Raw genomic sequence first — 25,226 nt, 5'->3', positions numbered from 1 at the left:
TGGGGGGTTCTTTAATTTAAGTGTTAATGGATTACAGGATCCCTTATCACAAGAATGTCCAGATGTACCTTTAAATAAGGTTAATCGTGTTGGGTCCTGTGCTTGCTTTGGTAGGATGATCATTCGGGCCGGTGTTAGCTGTAACATAACTCCAGGAGGGACACCTGGAGGGGTACCATTTCCCATTATAATGTCCCATGTTGTCAGGGACTACACAAATGTACTTCTCTGACCCTTTATGCTGTTTTTCGTTTGACCTACATGTTATGACTGAGCACAGATCGAATTGTATGATACCATCTTGTTTCTCAATAAATAGCAATTGAAGTAGGTTGTTTTCTTTGTCCAGAGATCTTTTAGCCACCTGGGGCCCGTTGCACAAAACTAGGATAAGGGATTAAGCCGGGATAACTTGGTTATCCTGGGTCAATTTATCCGTGATCCGGTTGCACAAAAGCGGGATAGGGGACAGTAGGATATGTAATGGTATAAGTTACCGTGGAGATTTATTCTGTGGAGCTAGCTTGCTCCAGACCATGCTAAGTTCCAGGATCTATTTAATCTCATCCCTTATCTCAGACAGCAGTCGTCACAAACAGAAACCAATAGTTATTCCACTGCCCACTGCACATTGTTATCACATATAACTAGACCCATTGTCATTATTTAAACGTTTGTGATCATTAATTTGAATCATTTTGGATAAATGATGATTTTAGATGATGTTGCAATCATTAGATAATTTACAGTTTCCCATAGTCTATAAGGCTATATATAAAATGACGGAATACTAGGGCCACTGAGAAAAAAAATAAATTCACAGACTTCGAGAATAAAGTCATAAATTTACGAGAATAAAGTCAGAGGAGGAGAGTTGTTGAAATGATGACCGTGGAGCATTTTGTGGAATTGTACTTTAGTATAGGTTTCACAAACAAGGAGAAACTTAATCTTTTGGCACATCAGCATCACATTGTCATAAGTATCAGGACTTCAAAAAGAATATGCAAGAAAATGCATCTTTTCCGCAGAAAGAACCAGTCTCATAAATGTACGACTTTTTTTTCTTCCTCAGTGTGACCCTAATACTTTGTCGTATAAAATAAAAATCCCATATAAATATAATACACATCAAAGTGTAACGTTATGTTCCTTTATTGAATGAGGATTAATCAAAACAGGTAAACCATCAGCTCCTTTCAAAACTGAAGTCACACAGAGACTCTACAAGATAGAAAGCACAGAATCAAAGCATATTATACAACACAAGGATAAATACACGTTCAAAGGTCTGTATATAATACACCCCGCATGTCTGCACACTGAAATAAATGCAGGACAAATGAAGGATAGCCACAAATTCAACATGGCAGACTCACCAGGTGTGACCAATCGCTCATCAACCGTCCAGATAAGGCGCTCCTTCCTGGGCTCTCCCTGTTCGCCAGCAAGCTGCATCCCACCACCTCCCCATCTCCACCCGGTGTCTCAAGGTCCTCGGCATCTCCTTCCTTCGTACGACTCCGCCACCAGGTTCGGGTCCCAGGGGGGAAGATATCCAGCATCTATCTCCTTATGCCGGACTTGCAAGCTCACAGCGGTTCAGCTTGCATGTCCTCCGCTGGGGCCCGAGCGCCAAAGAAATATTGACAATAAACCTTGCAATTGTCTCCCTATCTCTCTGTGTGAGTCTCTCCAGGTTGAAATCCATACACATCAAATTAACAGACAAATTAATGGATGCCGTAGCCTCCCTGCAAGCATGTATACGCACAGTGAACAGCACAAACATCATGAGGGGCCACATTAATTTAAATTAAATAATATTAATAAAAAAAACACAAATTCCTCTGCCACTGCAGGACATATTTAACTTAAATTCAAAGCATGCATGTTAACTAAAGTAATTTAACACATATTGGTCCCTGACGAGCCGACCATTGACAACCACAGCTTTTGGTGACCCACCACCCATGCCTTGTCTGTGGGTTTTCTTTTTCACTGCTAAAACAGTGCACACACTGTGTGAGCTGCACCATCTAGGTACAATATACGTTTGTGCATTGTTAAGTATTAGTCAGGCCCCTTACCACTCTGCAAAATGTTCTTGTATTTGATTTTGACTTACTGCCATGTCCATTTTGGCCCGGTAATGTTTAATCTACATCGCACCACACACACACACACACACCACACACACACACACACACCACACACACACACACACCACACACACACACACACACCACACACACACACACGTAGAGCAAACATAAGAAAAGAGAAACCTTATCTATCCCTAAAGGAAATTCAATGAAGTTATTTAGCAAGCGACTTTGGGTCCTTTGAAAGGCGCTATATTAATTAAAGTTATTATTAGCTCATCTATTTATCAAAGAGTTATACAGTCTGATGGAGTAACATTTACACAATTTCACTCATATCTGCAGTCCATTTCAATTAAAAATTCAACTGATTCATAATCAGTTGTACAACTGCATTTTTGGAGATGTGAATTAACTATTTGGATTGTAATTGTGATGTTTCAGCGGAGCGGTGAGTATGTAATTGTGCACTACTTAGGCATTCAGGCGGTCAGCAATACTTTGCCACGCTTTTTCTCTTTGCTTTATCACTGTGGCGGTGCTGCCTTTCTTTTTGATTATGTGTTTTACCTCCTCGTATGCCTCCATGAGGATTTCTGTATCGGATGGGGAAAAGTAAGCCGCTATACTTGCCATGGTGAATCAGTGAATCTGTGATCGGTGGCGGGTCTATTTGAGGGAGCCGCGAGCGCGCACTTATCCAGGATTGGTTTCACCAGGCTTGATGAATCTGTGTCTGCTCATCCTGGCTTAGTCTTTGTGCAACCAATTAAGCCTGGGCGCTCTTGTTTTGGATTCATTGAGCTCAGCTCAGTCACTTATCCTGGATGTCTTAATCCTACTTTTGTGCAACGGGCCCCTGGTGTGGAGTGGTGGGAAGAGAGGATGTGTTAAGATTACTGTTGTATGTATTTACTTGCACACCACAAGAGAGATGTGGAACTGAGCAGAGTTATTGTAACCGTTACTGCTATTGGTACTGTTGTATTACAATCTAGGCCCCAGAGTGGTGCTTTTCTTGCTGGTTTCATTGTTAGTGGTGTGTTTGATAATTCAATTCAATTCATTTTTATTTATATAGCGCCAAATACAACAAATTCATCTCAAGACACCTAAATAATAAAGTCCAATTCAAGCCAATTAGAATTCAATTCATTGTAATCATAATTATTTATAAAATAATCCAATTCATTCATATAGAGCCAATTCAAAAACAATTTCCGAGCTAAGGAAACCAACAGATTACACTGAAACTTGTCTTCAGTCCAATCTCCCGGCCTGAGCGTGCCTGAGGCGACTGTGGAGAGAAACGACTCCCTTTGAACAGGAAGAAACCTCTGGCAGAACCAGAACCAGGAAGGGTGGCCATCAGAACCAGAACCATGAAGGGTGGCCATCCGCCTCCACCAGCTGGGGTTTGAGAGGACAGAAAAGAGGGGACAATGAGGCCCCCCAGCAGTCTGGGCCTATAGCAGCTTAACTATGGGATGTTTCAGGATCACCTGAGCCATCCCTAACTATAAGATTTATAATAAAGGAAAGTTTTAAGCCTGGTCTTAAAAGTGGAAAGGGTGTCTGCTTCCTGAAGCCAAACTGGCAGCTGGTTCCACAGAGAGGAGCCTGATAACTGAAGGCTCTGCCTCCCAAACTGGTAGCTGGTTCCACAGAGAGGGGCCTGATAACTGAAGGCTCTGCCTCCCAAACTGGCAGCTGGTTCCACAGAGAGGGGCCTGATAACTGAAGGCTCTGCCTCCCAAACTGGCAGCTGGTTCCACAGAGAGGGGCCTGATAACTGAAGGCTCTGCCTCCCATTCTACTTTTAGAAACTCTGGGAACCTCAAGTAAACCTGCAGTTTGGGAACGAAGTGCTCTGTTAGGAAAATATCTTATGATAGCGTTTTAGTCCCTGTGATCTAGTCTTTGTCAGTGTGTGAGGTTCTTAAGTCAGTCCGAACCTCAGTCAGTGTTCTTTCAGTGGGATCTGACGCTTTGCTTTACGGTAAGACGTATTGCATCACTTCCTGTTACCTTGCTTCTGTACTGTGGAATTTCTTGCTCCGCTTGGACTACTGATAGGGTTGCAACCTGGGTCTGACAAAAATCCTGGACATTTTGACCATCGAATCGACCTTTATGTTTGTAAGCAATGGCACATCTAACCCAAGATAAAAAAAACATCATTCTAAGCGACAATTGTATAGCTAAAATTAGTAAGAATGACAATTTCTAGTTATTTGTTTAGTTAATTGCTTTATTTAATAGCAGACCTTTATTATTTTGTTATATTTTCAACAGTTTTTAGTTGTGGACACCTGGGGGCACGCACACTCTCCGTCTCCACCTCACCATTTCTAATGAACCTCCACGGTGCGTGCCCCCACCACCACCACCCATGTTATGCTACGTCATTTTTGTAGAGCCAATAAGGCTGTGTATTATGGACGTAGGCACGCTTCAATTAAACTGAAATACACATTTTGCGCATCATGTACAAAAATCCGGGACATTCAGTGTCCAGGATTTTTATTTTTATTTTCCTGGACAGGTGGCAACCCTAACTACTGATAATCACTTTATTTCTATCTATAACTTACACAATTTTGCATAGTTAACTCTATAGCTTACCGTTCTGTTCTAACACACTCCTACAGATCTTTAATCTTTATTCTCACTTTTTAGCGGTGTGTCTGGTTCTCTAGCGTAGCATGGCTACCGGTTCTCTTCCTCCTTCTCCTGCTTTCACCTGCTCCGTGTGTCAGATGTTTAGTTACTCCTCTGCCTCCTTTAGCGATAATGGTACATGGAACAAATGTAGTCTTTTTGTAGTTTTGGAGGCGAGGTTATCTGAATTGGAAGCTCGGCTCTGCACTGTTGAAAATCAACCGATAGCGAGCCAGTGTGGAGCCACCTAGCGTAGCTAGCTCAATTAGCCTCCCCCTAGCAGAACCTGAGCAGCCAGGATTACAACGTGGCTGGGTGACTGTCAGGAAGAGGCATAGCTCTAAAGTCAAGCCCGTTGTTCACCATCGACCTGTCCACGCTTCTAACAGATTTTCCCCACTCAGCGACACACCCGCTGAGGACAAAACCCTGGTAACTGGCAGCTCTATAGTCAGAAATGTGGCATTAGAGACACCAGCGGCCATAGTCAAATGCATTCCAGGGGCCAGAGCGGGCGACATAGAATCCTATTTAAAACTGCTGGCTAAGGATAAACGTAAATATGGTAAAATAGTTATTCACGTCGGCGTTAATGACACCCGGTTACGTCAATCGGAGGTCACTAAAATTAATGTTGCATCGGTGTGTGATTTTGCCAAAACAATGTGGGACTCCATAGTTTTCTCTGGACCCCTGCCAAATCTGACCAGTGATGACATGTTTAGCCGCATGTCGTCCTACAATCGCTGGTTGTCTAGATGGTGTCCAGCAAACAACGTGGGCTACATAGATAATTGGCAATCTTTCTGGAGAAAACCTGGTCTGATGAGGAGAGACGGCATCCATCCCACTTTGGAAGGAGCGGCTCTCATTTCTAGAAATATGGACGAATTTATTTGCCACCCTAAAACATGACAACCCAGGGCTCAGACCAGGATGCAGAGTTGTAGTCTATTCTCTGTTTACATTAATTCATTTCACCATTTCTTCGTGTCGGCGTCTTGCAAACTATTTACATTTACACACAAACGGGGATCGGCTGATTCGCTAGTCACATGACTAATCAGCCATCACATCACATGATCGCCCTTGCTTTATTATTTATTATGCTTTATTATTTATTCTTCGGCGACAACAACTTGGTCCACGAAATTGTCCCACCATGCGCTGCTTGTTCCCGGTCTAACCCAAAAGCGGTGCCCCATGTACGGCTTGCGTTGCTGCAGTGGCTGGGTTCTCATCATAAAAGCTTGTTGAATCTGGCGCCTCCTTGCCACGTATTGTTGTGCACAGCGTACTACCAGCAGTAGGACATGGAGCAGGCTCCCATGCTGATCGTGGTTGTCCATGATTTCCATATTCTTCTCGATGACACGAATAGAAAGGAAGTGTGTAACTGAAGTGAAGCACGCCTGTTTGTTTTTAGTTTCCCAGCACTCAAGTCACATGACCAACGATACCAGCCTAGCGAATCAGGGAGGAGTACGTCCGCAGTAGCTAGAGCTCAGCACTGCGGATCCTCGTTTCTCACCGTTTACAACTGCTAAAATCAGCATCGTATGCGAATGCTTACGTGGGCTCCGGCGTCTTTGAATCCTTCCACCTATGAAGTCGTTTTCCAGTATTTTAATGTAAATGGACAGTGCATCCGCGATAGAAACGATATAGAAACAGATTAGTATAAATGGCACCTTACACACTTCTCTGCAGCTTCCCACCTGCTGCTACCCCCCCAATCAATTAACACAAAAGGAACAAATCCTCTTGTGCAAAAAAAATTTAAACAAAAACTTTAACTGAACAAAAACATCAAACTATTAAATGTGGTTTGCTGAATATCAGATCTCTCCTTTCCAAGTCTCTGTTAGTGAATGAGTTGATTTGTGATCATCATATTGATATATTTAGTCTTACAGAAACCTGGCTGCAGCAGGAGGATCATGTTAGCATCATGTTAGCATCATGTTAGCTTCATGTTAGCATTAATGAAGCAACTCCCTCTGACTGTTTAAATGTTCACGTTCCTGGAACCACAGGCAGAGGAGGAGGAGTGGCAGCTATCTTCAGATCAGGGTTACTCATCAGTCCCAGACCCAAGATTAGTTTGAGCTCTTTTGAATCTCTGATTCTCAGTTTTTCCCACGCAAAGTGGAAATCCCAGAAACCTCTTGTGTTTGTTGTTGTGTATCGTCCACCTGGCCCTTATTCTGAGTTTCTGTCTGAATTCTCAGAGTTTTTATCCCAGTTAGTGCTGAGTACAGATAAAGTCATTGTAGTGGGTGACTTTAATATTCATGTAGATGTTGAAAATGACAGCCTGAATATGAACTTTAATTCTATATTAGACTCTATTGGATTTTCTCAGAGTGTTCACAGACCGACTCACTGCCTTAAAGGTGATAGAGAAAGGTTGAATGGGGCATTAATCCTTATTCTGTGATGTGATATGTAGCCCAAAAAAAATTGGATGGGTCTGTAATGGCTCATAACCTCCCTAAAAGGCTCTCTGAAACAGCTATGTTACTATGCTGGGTTTAGAATGCGTCGTTTGCCCTTATTGGCGTCGTTTCAGAGCTTATCTGGCAACCTCATTATGAAATGCAGGTAGGTGTTGGCGCGGTATGCAACCGGCATTCCGACATCCCGTCACTCAGACATGACGCCACTGCGACATCCCGCCATTCTGACAATTTGATACCACCATTCCGACACTTTTTGTGAGCTGTCTGGGAAAAAAAAATCGGCCTTGGCAATTTTCCCCAGGACCAGCCCCCCCTCAGTATTAATTAGTATCTCCAATCTAATTAAATAAAAATAAAAAACGAGCACAGACCGCTCAGTCAATGGCATGTACCCATAGAAAAAATACACACTCACACACACATCACACAACCTGACTATCCACTGCTAACAACCATGATCAGTAACCTACACAAACCCAGACACATAATGGCTCGGCGGCCAGCAATCGGATAAACCAATGAAGTGAATCAATCCTGTGAAAGAATGAAAACAAGTGAATGAAACCTGCACTCACCCATTATGAAGTTAACTCTGCCAGCCCCTCCATAACCTGCTCAGCCAACTCCTTGACGTCGGGTATGGTTGGTAACATTACGGCGGCTAGCATTAGCAACTAGGCTGCTAGGCTTGCTAAATCGGTAAGCATTAGGCTACTGAAGAAAGCTAGTCTTTTTAGCTACATTATATTATCATCTTTCTTCTCGGCTATAACCTTTGTTTACGGCCACTGGCCCTAACCTGACGCCCTAGCTGTCAAATCACCGGAAGTTTTCACCGGAAGTACTGGCGCACACACAAAAGCTCTCTCCAGACATATCTTTCTTTCATTCCGCCCAGATGAAATTTAATGCCACTCTTCGAAAATCGGCGAAATTTAAGACATTTTATCTGCCGGTGAACCCAAGTGTCCATTGTCCTGATAAAGATCTAGCCTACCAGCTGTTGTGAGGCTTCACTTTGACAGCATTCTCAGTGGTTTAAGGTAAAATAAATTGAGGCAATTGTCATAAAAACAAATAGCATCCGTTTTACACTGCCAAATGAAATATTGGCTACACAACAAGCCCCTCGTCAGCCCTCATCATCAGTAAATTTCTGAGTGGGTGCGATCAGTCTTGCTTGACTTGCGTGTTGGAATGTCTCTCTCGGGCATTTGTAGCTGGTGAAGCCCTATTATTGCATGGCGAGCTGTCCACGCGTGTGGTGCTGAAATCGCGTGTTGGAATGGTGGTATGTTGAAAAGAAAAAATCATACCGCCATTCCGACAAAAGAAAAAATGAAATTCGGAATGACGGGACGTTTCATTTCTTAAAAAAAATGTCACCATTCCGACAATTGAACGTCAATGTCGGAATGTCGGTATTGCGGAATGGCAGCATGTAACCGTTGGCGCTATTCGGCTGCCGTTGCTTGATTGGCTGCCCTTGCTCTCACTGAAAACAGAGCTATAGAGTAATACACTGACTGGAAAGAAAGCTCATACGAATCAGAATTCGTTTTATTGCCATTGTTAGTGAACAGTGTTCACTAACTAGGAATTTGCTGCGGCGTAAGGTGCAAACATGTAACATAGGATAAAAAATAAAGAATAAAAATATATGAATATAAAATGTACAAGGTGTGTACAACAATACACAGTATCCAATATACAGAGCAACAACAGTGCAGCTTCATTAGTGCAATTTTAATGATGGTAAAGTGACTGGGCAGGTTATGAGGTGATTATGAAGTGTTCATAAGTCCAACTGCAAGGGGGAAAAACTGTTTTTGTGGCGGGAGGTTCTGGTCCGAATGGACCGAAGCCTCCTGCCCGATGGGAGCGGTGCAAATAGAGAAGGGTCAGCTGTGATCCGACCTGCTTGCTCCATAGTCCTGGAGACGTGCAGCCGATCACCTTCTCAGTGGAGCCACAGCTCGCTGCAGTCTGTGTCTGTCCCTGTCGGAACTGACCATCTACTCTGCTGCTCGGAATCGTGCAAGGTTTGTGAAACTGTACTCCGTGAAATGCGCAGAGCAAAGGAAAAGTCGGCGGTTGTATGTACTGGGGATGCTGTTAAAAATAAATAAAAGCCATTGATCGCGAACATTGCTTTCCGGGGGAAGAATATGTAACGATCGTAGTCCGCTTTCACAGCCTTGGAAGGCTCACCTGTTCCTGTTTCTCGCCGAAGGGGCGTGTCTGAAACGGGGTGGCTGTGGACTTGGGTGTGGGGGGGGCGATTGCTGAAAAAGTGACGTCACTTTTTCACAAAAACGGATTGGCACTTTTTCTGGGGGATATTCTAAAAAGGGGAGTACTTGAAACAGAGGTTCTGACACTTGCTGGCACTTCGTGTGTACTCCCCACAGCGGGGAGACTCAGAACTAACACCAAAAACGTGAAAAAGATGATTTTGATTCTCTATCCCCTTTAATCACACCCTTGATCTTGTGCTGACTTATGGCATTGAGAGTGAACAGTTAACAGTGTTCCCTCATAACTCTGTCTTATCTGACCATTTTCTGATAACCTTTGAGTTTACATTACTTGACTATACAGTTTCTGAGAAGACATTTACATATAGAAGGTGTTTATCAGAGGATGCTGTAACCAGATTTAAAGAATTAATTCCATCATCCTTTTCTTCACTGCCATGTGCAGATATGACAGAGGACGACTACCTAAACTTTACTCCAGCAACACTTGACTCTCTTGTTGACAGCACTATAGTTTCAATGCGTACAGCACTGGACAATGTTGCCCCTCTGAAAAGGAAGGTAATCAGTCAGAAGAGGCTGGCTCCTTGGTATAATTCACAGCTGCGTGCTTTAAAGCAGACTGCAAGAAAGCTGGAGAGACAGTGGCGTTCCTCTAATTTAGAAGAGTCTCAGTTAGTCTGGAAAGATAGTTTAACAATGTATAAGAAAGCCCTTCGTAAAGCTAGAACTGCTTATTATTCATCATTGATAGAAGAGAATAAGAACAATCCCAGGTTTCTTTTCAGCACTGTAGCCAGTCTGACTAAGAGTCCGAGCTCTGCTGAGCCAGTTATTCCTTTAACTCTCAGCAGTGATGATTTCATGAGCTTCTTTATTAATAAAATTGTTTCTATCAGAGAGAAGATTGATGGAGTCCTTCCCACTATTATCAGTGATGTATCATCAAGTACAGCAGCTTTAGAAGTATCTTTAGAACCTGATTTGTATTTAGACGGCTTCTGCCCAGTTGATCTCTCTGATCTAACGACAGCAATAGTCTCTTCTAAACCATCAACTTGTGTTTTAGACCCAATCCCAACCAGACTGTTCAAGGAGGTTTTCCCATTAATTGACACTTCCATATTGGATTTGATCAATCTGTCTTTGTTGACAGGATATGTACCTCAGACTTTTAAGGTTGCTGTAATTAAACCTTTACTTAAAAAACCTACTCTTGATTCAGAAGTGTTGGCTCATTATAGACCTATATCCAATCTCCCTTTTATGTCTAAAGTTCTTGAAAAAATAGTTGCAGCTCAGCTTTGTGATCACTTACACAGAAATAATCTGTTTGAAGAGTTTCAGTCAGGATTCAGAGTGCATCATAGCACAGAAACTGCACTGCTGAAAGTTACCAATGATCTCCTCTTAGCCTCTGATAGCGGACTTGTGTCTGTGCTTGTCCTGTTGGATCTCAGTGCTGCATTTGATACGGTCGATCACAGTATCTTATTACAGAGACTTGAACATGTTATTGGGATTAAAGGAACTGCATTAGGCTGGTTTAAGTCATATTTATCTGATAGATTTCAGTTTGTTCTTGTAAATGAAGAATCTTCCTCACACACCAGAGTAAGTCATGGAGTTCCTCAGGGTTCTGTGCTTGGACCGATTCTTTTTACTTTATACATGCTTCCATTAGGTAACATTATTAGACAGCATGGCATAAATTTCCATTGCTATGCTGATGATACTCAGCTGTACTTATCTATATAACCAGATTCAATTCAATTCAATTCATTTTTATTTATATAGCGCCAAATACAACAAATGTCATCTCAAGGCACTTAGTAAGTCCAATTCAAGCCAATTGGAATTCAATTAATTAATAATAATCATAATTCATAAAATAATCCAAAAACAATTTCCTAGCTAAGGAAACCAACAGATTGCACTGAAAACTTTTTCTTTTTCGGTCCAATCTCCCGTCCTGAGCGTGCCTGAGGCGACTGTGGAGAGAAACGACTCCCTTTTAACAGGAAGAAACCTCTGGCAGAACCAGACTCAGGAAGGGTGGCCATCCGCCTCGACCAGCTGGGGTTTGAGAAGACAGAAAGGGGGGGGGGGGGGGGCACTGTAACACCATTCAAAGGATATCTGTTGGAACAGGGAAACACGAGTTAATGACCACAATAATGTCACATATACATAAAGAGAGTAAAGTGAGGAAAGGTGTGACAGATGAGGCCCCCCAGCAGTCTAGGCCTATAGCAGCTTAACTATGGGATGTTTCAGGATCACCTGAGCCATCCCTAACTATAAGCTTTATCAAAAAGGAAAGTTTTAAGCCTGGTCTTAAAGGTAGAGAGGGTGTCTGCTTCCCGGACATTTACTGGCAGCTTATTCCACAATAGAGGGGCCTGATAACTGAAGGCTCTGCCTCCCATTCTACTTTTAGAAACTCTGGGAACCTCAAGTAAACCTGCAGTTTGGGAACGAAGTGCTCTGTTAGGAAAATATCTTACAATGAGATCTTTAAGATATGATGGAGCTCGGTCATTAAGAGCTTTATATGTAAGGAGAAGAATCTTAAATTCTATTCTGAATTTAACAGGGAGCCAATGAAGAGAAGCTAAAACTGGAGAAATATGATCTCTCCTGTTAGTTCTCGTCAGAACTCTGGCTGCAGCATTTTGGATCAACTGGAGGCTTTTCAGAGAATATGTGGGACAGCCCAATAATAAAGAATTACAGTAGTCCAATCTTGAATGCATGAATTAGTTTTTCTGCATCACTCTGAGACAAGATGTTCCTGATTTTAACAATATTACGAAGATGAAAGAAGGCAGTCCTAGAAACCTGTTTTATATGCGAGTCAAATGATAAGTTCTGGTCAAAAATAACTCCAAGGTTCCTCACTGTAGAACTAGAAGCCAAGGAAATACCATCTAGAGTAACTATATAGCTAGACAATTTCTCCCTGAAACGCTCAGGTCCAAAGATAACGACTTCAGTTTTGTCTGAATTGACAATAGGTCATAATAGATGAACCCAATAGGTTGGTCAGACTACAAGCATGTCTTAAAGACATAAAGACCTGGATGACTCAGAACTTTCTGCTGCTAAATTCAGACAAAACTGAAGTCGTTATCTTTGGACCTGAGCGCTTCAGGGAGAAATTGTCTAGCTATATAGTTACTCTAGATGGTATTTCCTTGGCTTCTAGTTCTACAGTGAGGAACCTTGGAGTTATTTTTGACCAGAACTTATCATTTGACTCGCATATAAAACAGGTTTCTAGGACTGCCTTCTTTCACCTTCGTAATATTGTTAAAATCAGGAACATCTTGTCTCAGAGTGATGCAGAAAAACTGCTCCATGCATTTGTTACTTCAAGATTGGACTACTGTAATTCTTTATTATTGGGCTGTCCTACATATTCTCTGAAAAGCCTTCAGTTGATCCAAAATGCTGCAGCCAGAGTTCTGATGAGAACTAACAGGAGAGATCATATTTCTCCAGTTTTAGCTTCTCTTCATTGGCTCCCTGTTAAATTCAGAATAGAATTTAAGATTCTTCTCCTTACATATAAAGCTCTTAATGACCGAGCTCCATCATATCTTAAAGATCTCATTGCAAGATATTTTCCTAACAGAGCACTTCGTTCCCAAACTGCAGGTTTACTTGAGGTTCCCAGAGTTTCTAAAAGTAGAATGGGAGGCAGAGCCTTCAGTTATCAGGGCCCTCTATTGTGGAACCAGCTGCCAGTAAATGTCCGGGAAGCAGACACCCTTTCCACTTTTAAGACCAGGCTTAAAACTTTCCTTTTTGATAAAGCTTATAGTTAGGGATGGCTCAGGTGATCCTGAAACATCCCATAGTTAAGCTGCTATAGGCCTAGACTGCTGGGGGGCCTCATCTGTCACACCTTTCCTCACTTTACTCTCTTTATGTATATGTGACATTATTGTGGTCATTAACTCGTGTTTCCCTGTTCCAACAGGTATCCTTTGAATGGTGTTACAGGCGCTATATAAATAAAAATGAATTGAATTGAATCTGGAGCATGAGTACAGTGAGTCTTGTGGCTCCAGTTACTCAGTCTGTCTCCTGTCAACCACACCGTTACACAATGTGATGTGGCTTCTGCTACCTTGTATGTATATAATAAATGTATGTATGTGTGGCAAGGAGCGGAGTAAAGGATGAAATTGTCAGAGCCAACAACGGCACCTGGGGAAGGAACTGAAACCCAGTTGCTGTAAGGACGCAGGGTCGTGACTGAGGAGGCAGAGACAGTAAAGTAAAGTAAACATATTTAATTGAAAATAATATTTATGAATAAAACTTAAGTAAAGCTGCTGCTGCGAAGAAACGAGAGAAAAGGGTTAAACAAGACGAATTTAGTAAATTATTTTTATTAACAGAAAGCTAAAAGGCTGGCTATAACCATATTAAAAGCCAAATGACTAACAGAGAATTAAAATCAGTGGGCTGAGACCTCAGGGGGAGGCATACTACTGGATGTGTGTCTCTTTCTTAAGCTGGGGGGCAACACTACAATTGAAAAGCCACCACAAACACGCTAAAAGTGCCCCAGTGTACTTGCATGCCAAAACGGAAGTGAGGTCCTCACCACAGTGCCGAGCCTCCACCTGATGCCACCCAGGCCACACTGAAACTCAAAAAAAGGAAAGGTTAACAAACCTAGTAATCAAACTAAAAGACAAAGAACTACACAAGCAAAACAAAAGTAGAACCAACCAAACACAGCACAACAGAACGGTACAAACAAAGTAATAAAAACAAAGCACAGCAGCAAGTGAACCTACAAAGACAAAAACACATGTTAGTAGGACAAAGGATCGGACCACACATGCCTGATGAAACGGGGACCGACTCACCACCTAGATTAGGTCACCACACAAGTCCAGCAAGAGGCTGAAGGAAGCCATTTTGAGGCTTTATATACAGCATGGGGAGGAGCTAAAGGAGGCGCTTACAGGTTGACTACCTGGGTTGTGTTCCATTACATATGTATGTATAATAATCCAGTTAAGTTTGTTGACACTCCGGCTTCCTCCCACTGTCCAAAAAATCATGCATGTTAGGTTGATTGGCATCTCTAAATTGTCCTTAGGAGTGAGTGTGAGCGTGCATGGTTGTTTGTCTCGTTTGTCTCTATGTGGCCCTGCGATGGACTGGCGGCCTGTCCAGGGTGTACCCCGCCTCTCGCCCATTGACTGCTGGGATAGGCTCCAGCCCGCCCGCGACCCGATCGACGGATTCAGCGGTATAGATAATGGATGGATGGATGGAAGTTTGTTGACTTTCTTTAGGACCCAGTTTCCTACTTCAACAGGTGAAGTATGGCGGTCCTGTTCCTTAGTGAGAATTTCTGTAACCTGTTGAGATAAACTCATCACCGTGTTGTTCAGTCGTTTCACATACTCACACAAGTTCTCACGCAGTAGTACAACAGGTAAATGGACAGGGCATCTTTCTGCCTGTCATGTGGGCTCACATTCATGGTGGCATTTGGAGTAGATCTCATGTTAAATAACACAATGGGGAGAGCTTCAGCCCAGGTTAACTGTGTGTCTGCGCAGACTTTTGCTAAGCCCTCCTTAATTGTTCTATTCGCTCTTTCAACGAGTCCTTGTGAGGCTGGGTGATAAACTGCACCAAACATATGTCTAATTCCAAACATCTTTTCCACTTCTCTTAGTTCTTCATTAGAGAAGTGAGTACCATTATCAGATCTTATCACTTCTGGTACCCCAAATCTTGGAATAATTTCTCTTTTGGAGGCCATTAGATGACTTATTTTCCTTGTTCAATTCTGGTCGGTGTGGCTTCAACCCATCTAGAGAAGGGATCTACACACACGAGAAGATATCTTTTACCTTCAGTACTTTTGGCTGCTCCCATGTCAGTAAAATCAATTACTATTTGTTTCCATGGAGCATCAGGCACTGGGAAAGTACCCAGTCCTGCTTTGAGAGAAACCTTTGGATTAAAGTGAATGCAAATTTCACATGATTGCACAAAGTATTTTGTTGTGTCCTTGAGGTGGGGATGCCACCAATGTTGTGAAATGAGCGCCGTCACTTTTGAGCTAGGACAGTGACCTCTGCTGGGTGCTTCTTGACATAGCAAGTTTAGCAGCCCAGGCGGAGCTACGATTTTGCCTTCATGATTCCTCCAGAGTCCTGTGGAATCCTTTGTGGCTCCCTTCTCTTTCCATGCTTGTTTTTCAGAGGGAGCAGCTGCTTCTTGGAGTTCTCTAATGTTTTGTACACTTAGTTCTCGTTGCGATTTATCCTCTAATGCTTTCTGAAACATTTGGTTAAATGCAGTGTACCCTGCTATTGCTTTTGCTGCCATATCTGCCGCATTGTTGCCCCTTACTACTCAGTCATGACTACACAGTCATGGTTTTGTGCAGTATCCATCTGTGAGGCCACATTAACTCCTGTGTAAGAAAAGTGGATGTGAGGTTTATCGAGCAGTTGTTGCAGGCCGTGGATGATCACTCAGTGGGGTTACATGGCTGTAAAAATCAGATTATTGGCTAAATTACAATAAGACTGAGTTATTAAGTGCATGTAGACACCTTAATCTGACTAAGAACTGGATCGGATCGGATTAAGACCCCGAGATAACTGGGTTGAAAGTCACTCTAAACCTGCTTGTAGATGCTGAAGCACGTGGTGAATCAGACTTTGCGTTCTGCGCATGCTCCAGATGTTTTCCCGGGGTCGTGACCCGGAAGTCAAAGGAGAAGATATTCCTGTTGTTGTCGCCGTCAGAAACAAACAAACAACGCGATGGAGAATGCTCCGTTGGGCATCGAGTTTGTGCAACAAGCAGCTCATCACAGACCAAATGTAGAGGGACGTAGCTTCATCTGGCTCTGCGTTCTCCATCTTTCTCCAATGCCTGAGTTTGTTGTTGTTGTTGGTGGTGAAGAGGTCAACAGGAAGTGGCTCTATTAGCAACAGCTGGAATGGGTACAGCGCCACCTATCATACCGGGGTATGACACGCTTTGTGCCTCTGATCCCATTCATTCACCGCCATATATCCAAGGAGAATTACCCTTGCTCAAATAAGGAGCAACTCAGTATGATTGTAATTTAGCCAATAATCCGATCCTTTCAGAGCCATGTGACCGCACTGACTGGCATCCCAGAGTCACTCGCCAAATGCCAGCCATCACTGCTCCTCAAATAACAACAACCACCTTTTTCCACAAGCAGCATTATTATCAGCTACCCCAGGCTCTCACCAACTGCACACCAGTCATAGTGGGGTGGGGGATAACAACCCTGGTTCAGGTAGGGGGTAGAAATAGAAGAGGGTGCCAGAGGTGGAGGCAGGACAAGACTAGCAGATTCAGCAGACAAACTCACTTAAACAGTCCTACAGTCACTAAGAATGCCAGCAAATATGTAAAGACATATTCCTCCACCTTTCGCTTTACTGGAGAGCTAGGTGTCATTGCCAGGCTGCAAGAGTTGGAATCCTACCAGATGTAGTGCAGAGTCTGGGGTAGTTTCACTCTAGCCTGGGTGCCAGCCGAACTTAGCCCCGCCCATACATTTTTTGGTTGGGAAGTTGGGTCTGGCTCTGCTCAGTTGGGAAATCTCTATGCTCGACATCAAAACAGTCGACCCAATCAGATTGCCAGGGCGGGCTTTATACGATGATGGACAGATGATCAACAGGGACATTATCGACTACGTCACTAAAGAGCGCTTGGTTTGACTTCGTTTGAAACAAACATGGCTGCCGCTGGAGAGCTAGGGTGTGTAGATTCTGCCATCGAGCCTGTTCTACAGGATCTCCACATTGCATTCATTTTGAAAGATGAACAGAGGAATGCGATAAAGGCTTTTATCGATAGAAAAGATGTTTTTGCCGTCCTTCCTACAACAAGTGTGTGTTGCTTAATCTACGTCACATACTACGTTGCTCTGATTGGTTGTAGGTCTATCCAATTGAGCGAAGAGGCATTTTTTCTCCTGGTTCAGTTGAAACACGCCCCATACTCAAAACTCTATTGAGCGGTATCAGACTCACATTCTGACTAGAATCGTGAGTATGACGTAGTCAGGCTAGTTTCACTCAGCCACGTCTCCATGAAACACAAAGTGGCAGAAAAGGAGAAGTCTCTGGTTTTCCCGACCAGTAGCTGGAGTTGATCTATTCTGTTTCCCAGCAAGCGGACATGTGGGAAAGGAACCTAACATGCATGTTTTTGGATGGTGGTAGTAAGCTGGAGATCTAAAAGAAAACCCAACATGCAAACTTCACACATAAAGGCTCCAATGGGGATTTGAACTTTGAACTCGTCGTGCTGTGATAAGACAGTGCTAACCACCACACTGTGCAACCCTACAATCTAACTGGCTAATGAAAAATGAAATAATGCAGTAATAATAAAATGCAATAAATGAAAATAATCTGTTAAAAAGATCAAGGCTATTTTGGAATGTAATTTAAAGCAATACAATGTAACTTCTCAAAAAGCCCACTATGGAGCTCCCCCTACAGGCTTGGAGGTAATGTACGGTTACACTGTCGTAAATACAACACCCTTTCGCTTTCACGTTTCACGTTTGTTGACGAACCGGCGAGGAGTCAGAAGGTGCAAGCTATGTCGACCGAGAAGGTAAGAGTAATCAAATGTACCTGGGAGCGTGAGAGGGGTCTATTTGTTTTTGCGGTAGGTGTGCCAGAAAGCAAGTCGAAGTACTTCCGCTCAGCTCCCGGGCCGGTCCAGCAAAGTTACATAGCCCCCCGAAGGGCATAGGAGACAGGCCAATCGTAATATTAAAACTCATTCTAGCTGCACAATTTTTTTCAAGCTGTTATTTTAAGGTAGAAATGTTACATAGTATTGATTTAAACGTAAGGTCCACATCTCTGATGACCACATCTAGGCTTTGAACTGACTAGCACACAAACTGTGTAGGCAGAGTTGCCAACTCTCTCGCATCTGCCGTGACACTCACTCTTTCAGAATTAGTGTCACGCTCTCACACTTAACAAAGAAATCTCACGCTAGATCATTTTTTCTTTGTGTTGATTTTTTTCACTCTCGTTCTATAATTTCTGAATGCTTAAACTCATGATTGGACCACAACAGAATGTCTCTGATTGTTGATTCACTTGAGCGCGGCCAGTTCAGTCTGAGGGAAAAGACAGAATTTGCCCCCGGCTCAGATAGTGAAAGACGCAAAGTCTGCCACAAGCCGCTATAACAGTTGTTTACGATGTGATGATTAGATATGCACACACTTATATCTTATCTTATGTCTGCCTGTCTGCCTGTCTGCCTGCCTGCCTGCCTGCCTGCCTGCCTGCCTGCCTGCCTGCCTGTCTGCCTGCCTGCCTGCCTGCCTGCCTGCCTGCCTGCCTGCCTGCCTGCCTGTCTGCCTGCCTGCCTGCCTGCCTGCCTGCTTGCCTGCCTGCCTGCGCGCGCCTGTGCCTGGTAGCCTTTTGGAGGGGACTGTACTAGTGGGAAATTGAAGAGAGACACTTTGCATATGGACATTAAAGGCAAAAGAAAAAGAGACCAAGAAAAGGCAAACAAAAAAATGGATCAGCAACCCTGATGAATGGTTATTTTTTGATGGTCACAATTGTTACAGAATGTTAATGATTATATTAATATTATTAATATTTTGATTTCTGATTTAAGTTTATATATTGATATTTTTAATATATTATATTGTATATATTAAGTTATTTTTAAGAGGGACCGTGTACATTGTCATTTTGTACATTTTCTGTTCAATTCTGAATTGATCTACGACTATGACATGAAACTCCATTAAAAATCTACACATACCATCTCACCTTTGCCTTGAAATTTGTTGAACCAGCCTAGACTAGTTTATCTCTGTTAAACAACAATGTGTTTTGAAGGGCAGCTGACGAGATGTGGATTTAGCATTTGCCATGTCTAACTAGTCACCCTAAAATCAACTAGAATGGAAGAAATTGCATTTAAGAAATGCAAAATTTTCTAGAGGAAGGCCCCACACTCTGCACTATTGCATATTCATAAAATGTATACATGTATCTACATCATATCTACACAGATATATATATATCTGTACTGTGGAACAACTTCTGAGATGCTTGTCGCGAACCGACCCGCTGAAATCTCACTCCAAGGTTTTTGGAAAAGTTGGCAACCCTTGTGTAGGTCAACAAAAATAGGCTTCTTTTATTATTTTTTAAACATCCTAAATAACCTTGAAATTTGAAACTTTCATGGCTCCATGAAAAATAGTGTTAGACATTTCTATTTTTACAGAGGAAATGTGGTTATTGGAATATTTTGTTAGCTAATACTGGATTAAAGTACACAGTGTTTGGCTAGTGAAGCTAACTATCCAGTAACTGATATTAACTCTCCATACTTTAATTGAAACAATGGATCATTCAATGCATCCATTTAACATTCAATATCAGTAAAGGCTATGGTAATCTACTGTAATTAGTTGGACAAATATACCTTTACCCTGCTACTTTTTCACTTTATGTAAATTTCCAGGTCCTCGACCTGACCAACTGCAGCAACCCCAGATCATAGCACTGCCCCCACAGGCTTGTACGGTAGGCACCAGGCATGAAGGGTGCATCACTTCATCCGCCTCTGTTTTTTTACCTTGATGCGTCGATCACTCTGGAACAGGATAAATCTGGACTCATCAGACCACATTTTTCCGATTAGCGTCACTGATAAGTCGTTTTCTTAAGGTTACACAGCTGTTTAGTCCCAATCCCTTGAGTTCCCTTCACATTGTGCATGCGGAAATGCTCTTAATTTCACTATTAAACATAACCCTGAGTCCTACTGTTTATTTAGGCTTTGATTTCACCAAACATTTAAGTGATCCCCAAGCACGATCATTCAAGATTTTTTCTTCTGACCACATGTCTTCTTGGAAGGTGATGGTTCCCCACTATACTTCCAGTTTTTAATAATGCGTTGGACAGTTTTTAACCCAATTTTAGTAGTTTCAGCAAACTCCTTTGATGTTTTCTTTGCTTGGTGCATGCCAATAATTTGACCCTTCTGAAACAGAGGAAGATCTTTTCCACGACCACAGGATGTGTCTTCCGACATGGTTATTAAAGAAATGAGAAACTACTCACTGCATCAGTTAGGGTGAAATAACTTGTTGCCAACTAAAACATAATCATCCACGCGGTAATTTTTGGGAGGCTCTTACCTATTTTGCTTAGTTAAATCCAGGAGGTGACTTTTTTTTGGAAGTTTTTTTTTTACTTTGCTCTTTCTGAAATGTATCCCCTATATATATATACCGTGACTTTGAAAAATCCTAGATCTGTCAATGGCACCATTCCTCACCCTCCTCTCTACTTTCGATTTTTGATGTATTTGCTCTTTGTTGTCATTAACATTTATTTCCCCCTTTCTCCTTTATCCTGTGGCAGGGTTCAGTTCTGTTACCTTATAGCGTTTCAAAGCACTACATCGTGGAGTGACATCCTCTGATATGCGATTTCACCTTCAACTTATTGAGGTTTCAGAACTCCTGCGGCAAAGGAAATGTCCGATAGCTGAGTGTTTTTGTGTTTGTTTGCGCCTCTGTCTGAACAACCCACAACCAGTACAGTAGTGGGAGATGGCCTTCCTCCTGGAGTCTGCTTCTGCTGGAGATCTCTTGTTAAAAAGGAGCTCTCCTCTCCAGTCTTCACTGGTCCGTGCATGCTCAGGATGGGAGATCGACTCAAATTCAATGCAAGTTGTTGGCATCCTCAGCTAGGCTTTTTTTTATATATATATATATATATATTTTTTTTTAATCAATTGTTTTATACCAATACAACAATAATGAGCTGGCTTATAATGAATTTGATAGGATTCTTGTTTTATTTCAACAAATTCAGTTCTAATTTGATGTTAAGGTTTGATGTTTCTGAGCTTAAAATGCTTTGAGATGACACATGTTAACATAGGCTATATGAATAAATTGACCTGAATTAGAGGACACATGCAGTATACTTATGAGATATTGTGAAATAAAAGCAGACTTTATACAAATTTGATACTTTTTTCTACAATCTCCTTTTAATTACATTTCCAAATGATTATCCATTTATTAAGTCTTTTATCATGAACACTTTTGAGTTCCATATCAGGTGGACAACATAAACACCTCTCAAATGTGACTTGGCAATATGTAACCTAGAAATAAAGTTCACCACGTTGTGTCCAGAACATCTTTCACTGCTTTCCAATAGTAAAAAGAGAGAAAAAAAAAAGTTATTGCAGGTTTAAGAAATGTAATCACAAGAGACCTTAGACATATTAGGACACCAAAACTGCTCGTCTACCTAAGGTTTAATTTCCTCTATCCTTTCAACAAAGGTACAGTAATGTGGTATCATTTTAGAATCTATAATCGCATTTTTGTACATAAATTCATTGCTTGAGCTATGCTTGAGCTAGTACAGTTTTTTAAGTCATTAAATCCTCCATGAACTGAGAATTCTGTTACAGTAAATTTAAAGCAATTACTGTATGAGTTCAGACATCCAATGACAAATGTCACTAGATGTTTGAATTCCCCTCAAAAGGAGACTTTAATCTCTCTGCTTTAAAGCACACAATAAAGCAGTTATTCAAAATCAGTGTATGTGTTAAAAAATCATTCCATCTTTTATATATATTTTTTAACATTTAAATTCTTCCTAAATAAAACCCAGAACCCAGCCCTTAATCAGTTATTAACCTGAGTCCAAAACAGATGAAGAATAATTAATAGACATCAAAGCAAATAAATTCCCACAGCCTCATGGTTTGGTTCACTGGGTTTTGTTGTCATGCAGTAGTGGGGCATTTAGATGTTAGACTGAGCACAACTGATGCTGACAAACATGAAGATGCGCCTAAGCTCCATCAACTTGACCAGGGACAATATGCCTTATTTATATAAATCCTGGAAAGAGGGACTGCAGAAGGAGGACCACTCCCACCACCATAAGGCCACAGAAGAACAGCACCAGCCACACGGGGAAGTATCCTAGGGCAAACACAAGCAACAAATGGTGAGTAGGTCTGCTGTTCTGAAATATAATCATTGAGAGAAGACCGAAAGATGAGGCCCTACTTACTTCGGCTGGGAATAGTGTGTACTTGACATCGACTGTCCACAGCTACACTCAACATGGCAGTTTCGTTATTCCCTTTGACATTTTTGCCCTTCAGGGAGTCAGGCAGGAAGGCCAGATCTGTCACAACAATGCCATGGGACTCCTGAACATAATACAGCTTCTGCACACAAATATTAGCAGAAAATCTGCTTACATAAGTTACCAGGTTGATTTATATACCAGTTAGTATGATGCTTTTTGTACCTGTAGGGAGAAAGCAATATAGATTGCTACTGATCCAGTCACAGTCCCAAGGCCAAGAAACGTCCCAGAGTCACTGTCAAAGATAAGTTCAATTCAATGGCCGCAAGACATAACATAGCTCTATCCTATAGTCTCATTGGCTTTCTCTAGAAAGAAATTCATTATGCAAAAATGCAATGAGAGCAGATGAACCATCCTTACACAAAGAGCAATGGGCCTCATGCAAGAACATTTTCGTATTCTTATTTTAAATTTCCCTATTTTCTTTTTTGGTACGAAGGTCTCGTACGAACACGCCACGTCAGATTCAACAAGCGCTCTTAACTTCGGAAAAAGTGTGTAAACGATCTGCGTAAATGATGAATGCCACCCGTGCGTATTTAAGTGCACGTGCACGAGGATAGTAGATTTGCATACTCCACGCCCTAAATGATACCATATAAGGCTGTGCTTCCTCTCTCCTGTGCCAGGAAGTGTTGAGTCATGAGAATGTCATCAAGGCGCAAAAAGAACAACTTTACGGGCTCTGAGACTGAAGTTCTGCTTCCAGAGATCCAGAAACGAAAATCTGTCATTTTTAGCAGAGTCAGCAGTGGAATTACGGGACCTGCTAAAGCCAAGAAATGGGAAGTTATTACGAGTGCTGTTAATTCCGTGTCACCTGTAGTTCGTAATGTCGCCGAAATAAAAAATAAATGGTTTGATATGAAAATGGCTTTAAAAAAAAAAAGTCTCGCCATGGCCAGGCGCTCGATGACTGCAACTAAAGCCATGCAATCAGCTGTTTCCTCATCATGATGGCACTTTGATGGGGCGGTCCATGAGGGGGGTCTTCTGGCACCCCACCTTCTGGTCTGCTTGGGCTGGTTCAGGTAGTGGGAGACCCTCGTTCATGGCAATATTGTGCAAATCTTGCATGGCTTCTCTGGGCTATAGAGCAGTTTGCCCCCGCTGTATGGAGACACGCCTGACGCGCTAAGGCATCCAAAGGTAGCAAATCAGCCGCTGGTTACGCTTCCCACTGACCTATTTATATCCAGAGTCCTTAACCTTCAATTAGTGCATAATTTAAGTCAAACAGAATAATGTCAGCATCATTATGGGGTATAATGTATTTATTTATTTATGTTTGCTTCAAAGTAATTAATTAAATTACAATCCATTAGTCAAGCAAACTTGATTAGAATAACAGCGGACTATTTTAGGAAACTCCTACGACAGGTCTGGGTCACTCGTAAATTCTGTTCGTACCTGAAAGAAAACGTAAAATACGAAAAGATTGGTGAATGCGCAAATTCTGTTAAATCACTCGTACGCACGATTTAAGAACAAATCTGTGCGTACGAACGGTTCTTGCATGAGGCCCGATGTTTTTTTTACTTGTCTATTGAGATGAAATGTTAGATCGAAGATTTTATTACTAATGCATCATAATCAAACACATTTAATCCACACCCGTTTTTACATGTTGATCATGAAATCAGCCGGCAGAGCGATCATGTCCACGTCGAGGCTCTTGATGATCGCTCTGCCGGCTGATTTCAGGGCAACCATCCCGCGGTGTGTCCGCTCTCCGCCAGGTGGATTCCCCCTGAGTGTCCGCATCGCAGGGAGCTGAACACGGCGGGATGGCTCCGGCTGATTTCACCATAGAGGAGGCAGGCGGACAGGGAGACACAGACACAAGACCGCAGGTCTCTCTGCTTCCTCTGTCCCCGGTGGTGTGAGCTGCTGCTGCAACACACACACCCACAGCACTTCGTACATCTACTCGCAATTAAAACTGCACTGAACCCAACGTTTTATTGCCTTCACCACTCAACAAGCATACTAATAGCGGCAGCCAGGAAAACCCATGGCACCTGTGACGTCACACGGAAGCCCCGCCCCCAGTCTGGAATTCCAGGAAGGATTTCCAAGCGGCAAATTCAAAATCGCAAATTTCATGCGTTTATGAAATGTTTTGGTGTAGAGTCCAATGATCATTATTGTTCCTCTGTGTATGTATTATCATTATGTATTGGGTGTAGTGTCAGCTTTCTGTAGGCCTTTAATGCTCATGTTATCATTAAAAACAGACGATAACAAAGCAGCAGTGAAGGGGTTAAACGCATGTCAGCACCGAGCAGGAGTAGGCATAACCAGACACTCAACAGATATGTTGAATAAAACAGGCATGTGATCAGAGAACAGACTGCACAAGATTAAAAGATAAAACTAGAAAGCTGCAAGCAGCTGTGAGCGGGACCGAGGTATACGTACGTTGGGGCATGCGCTGGACTCTGGAGCTGCTGCTCTGCCCACACGCACGATACCCTCTGCGTACGTACGAGCACACAATAACCCCAATGCGGA

General features: G+C 42.3%; 1 protein-coding gene across 1 annotated transcript in view; it reads right to left on the bottom strand.

Moving 5' to 3' along the window:
• Positions 1–21,555: 21,555 nt before the first annotated feature.
• preb (prolactin regulatory element binding) overlaps positions 21,556–25,226 on the bottom strand; it is a 29,470-nt gene continuing 25,799 nt past the window's right edge. Inside the window, exons 8-10 of the mRNA XM_075464642.1 lie at positions 22,872–22,944; positions 22,629–22,788; positions 21,556–22,537 (exon numbers count right to left, since the gene is read on the bottom strand). Of these exons, the coding sequence (XP_075320757.1) occupies positions 22,443–22,537; positions 22,629–22,788; positions 22,872–22,944 (328 nt within the window). The 3' untranslated portion in view covers positions 21,556–22,442. The remainder of the gene's footprint in view (positions 22,538–22,628; positions 22,789–22,871; positions 22,945–25,226) is intronic.

This window comes from Odontesthes bonariensis, chromosome 5 (genome assembly GCF_027942865.1).
Source record: "Odontesthes bonariensis isolate fOdoBon6 chromosome 5, fOdoBon6.hap1, whole genome shotgun sequence".
Taxonomy (NCBI): Eukaryota; Metazoa; Chordata; class Actinopteri; order Atheriniformes; family Atherinopsidae; genus Odontesthes; species Odontesthes bonariensis.
The sequence above is the reverse complement of the archived record's forward strand: the minus strand, read 5'-3'. Positions and strand labels throughout refer to the sequence as shown.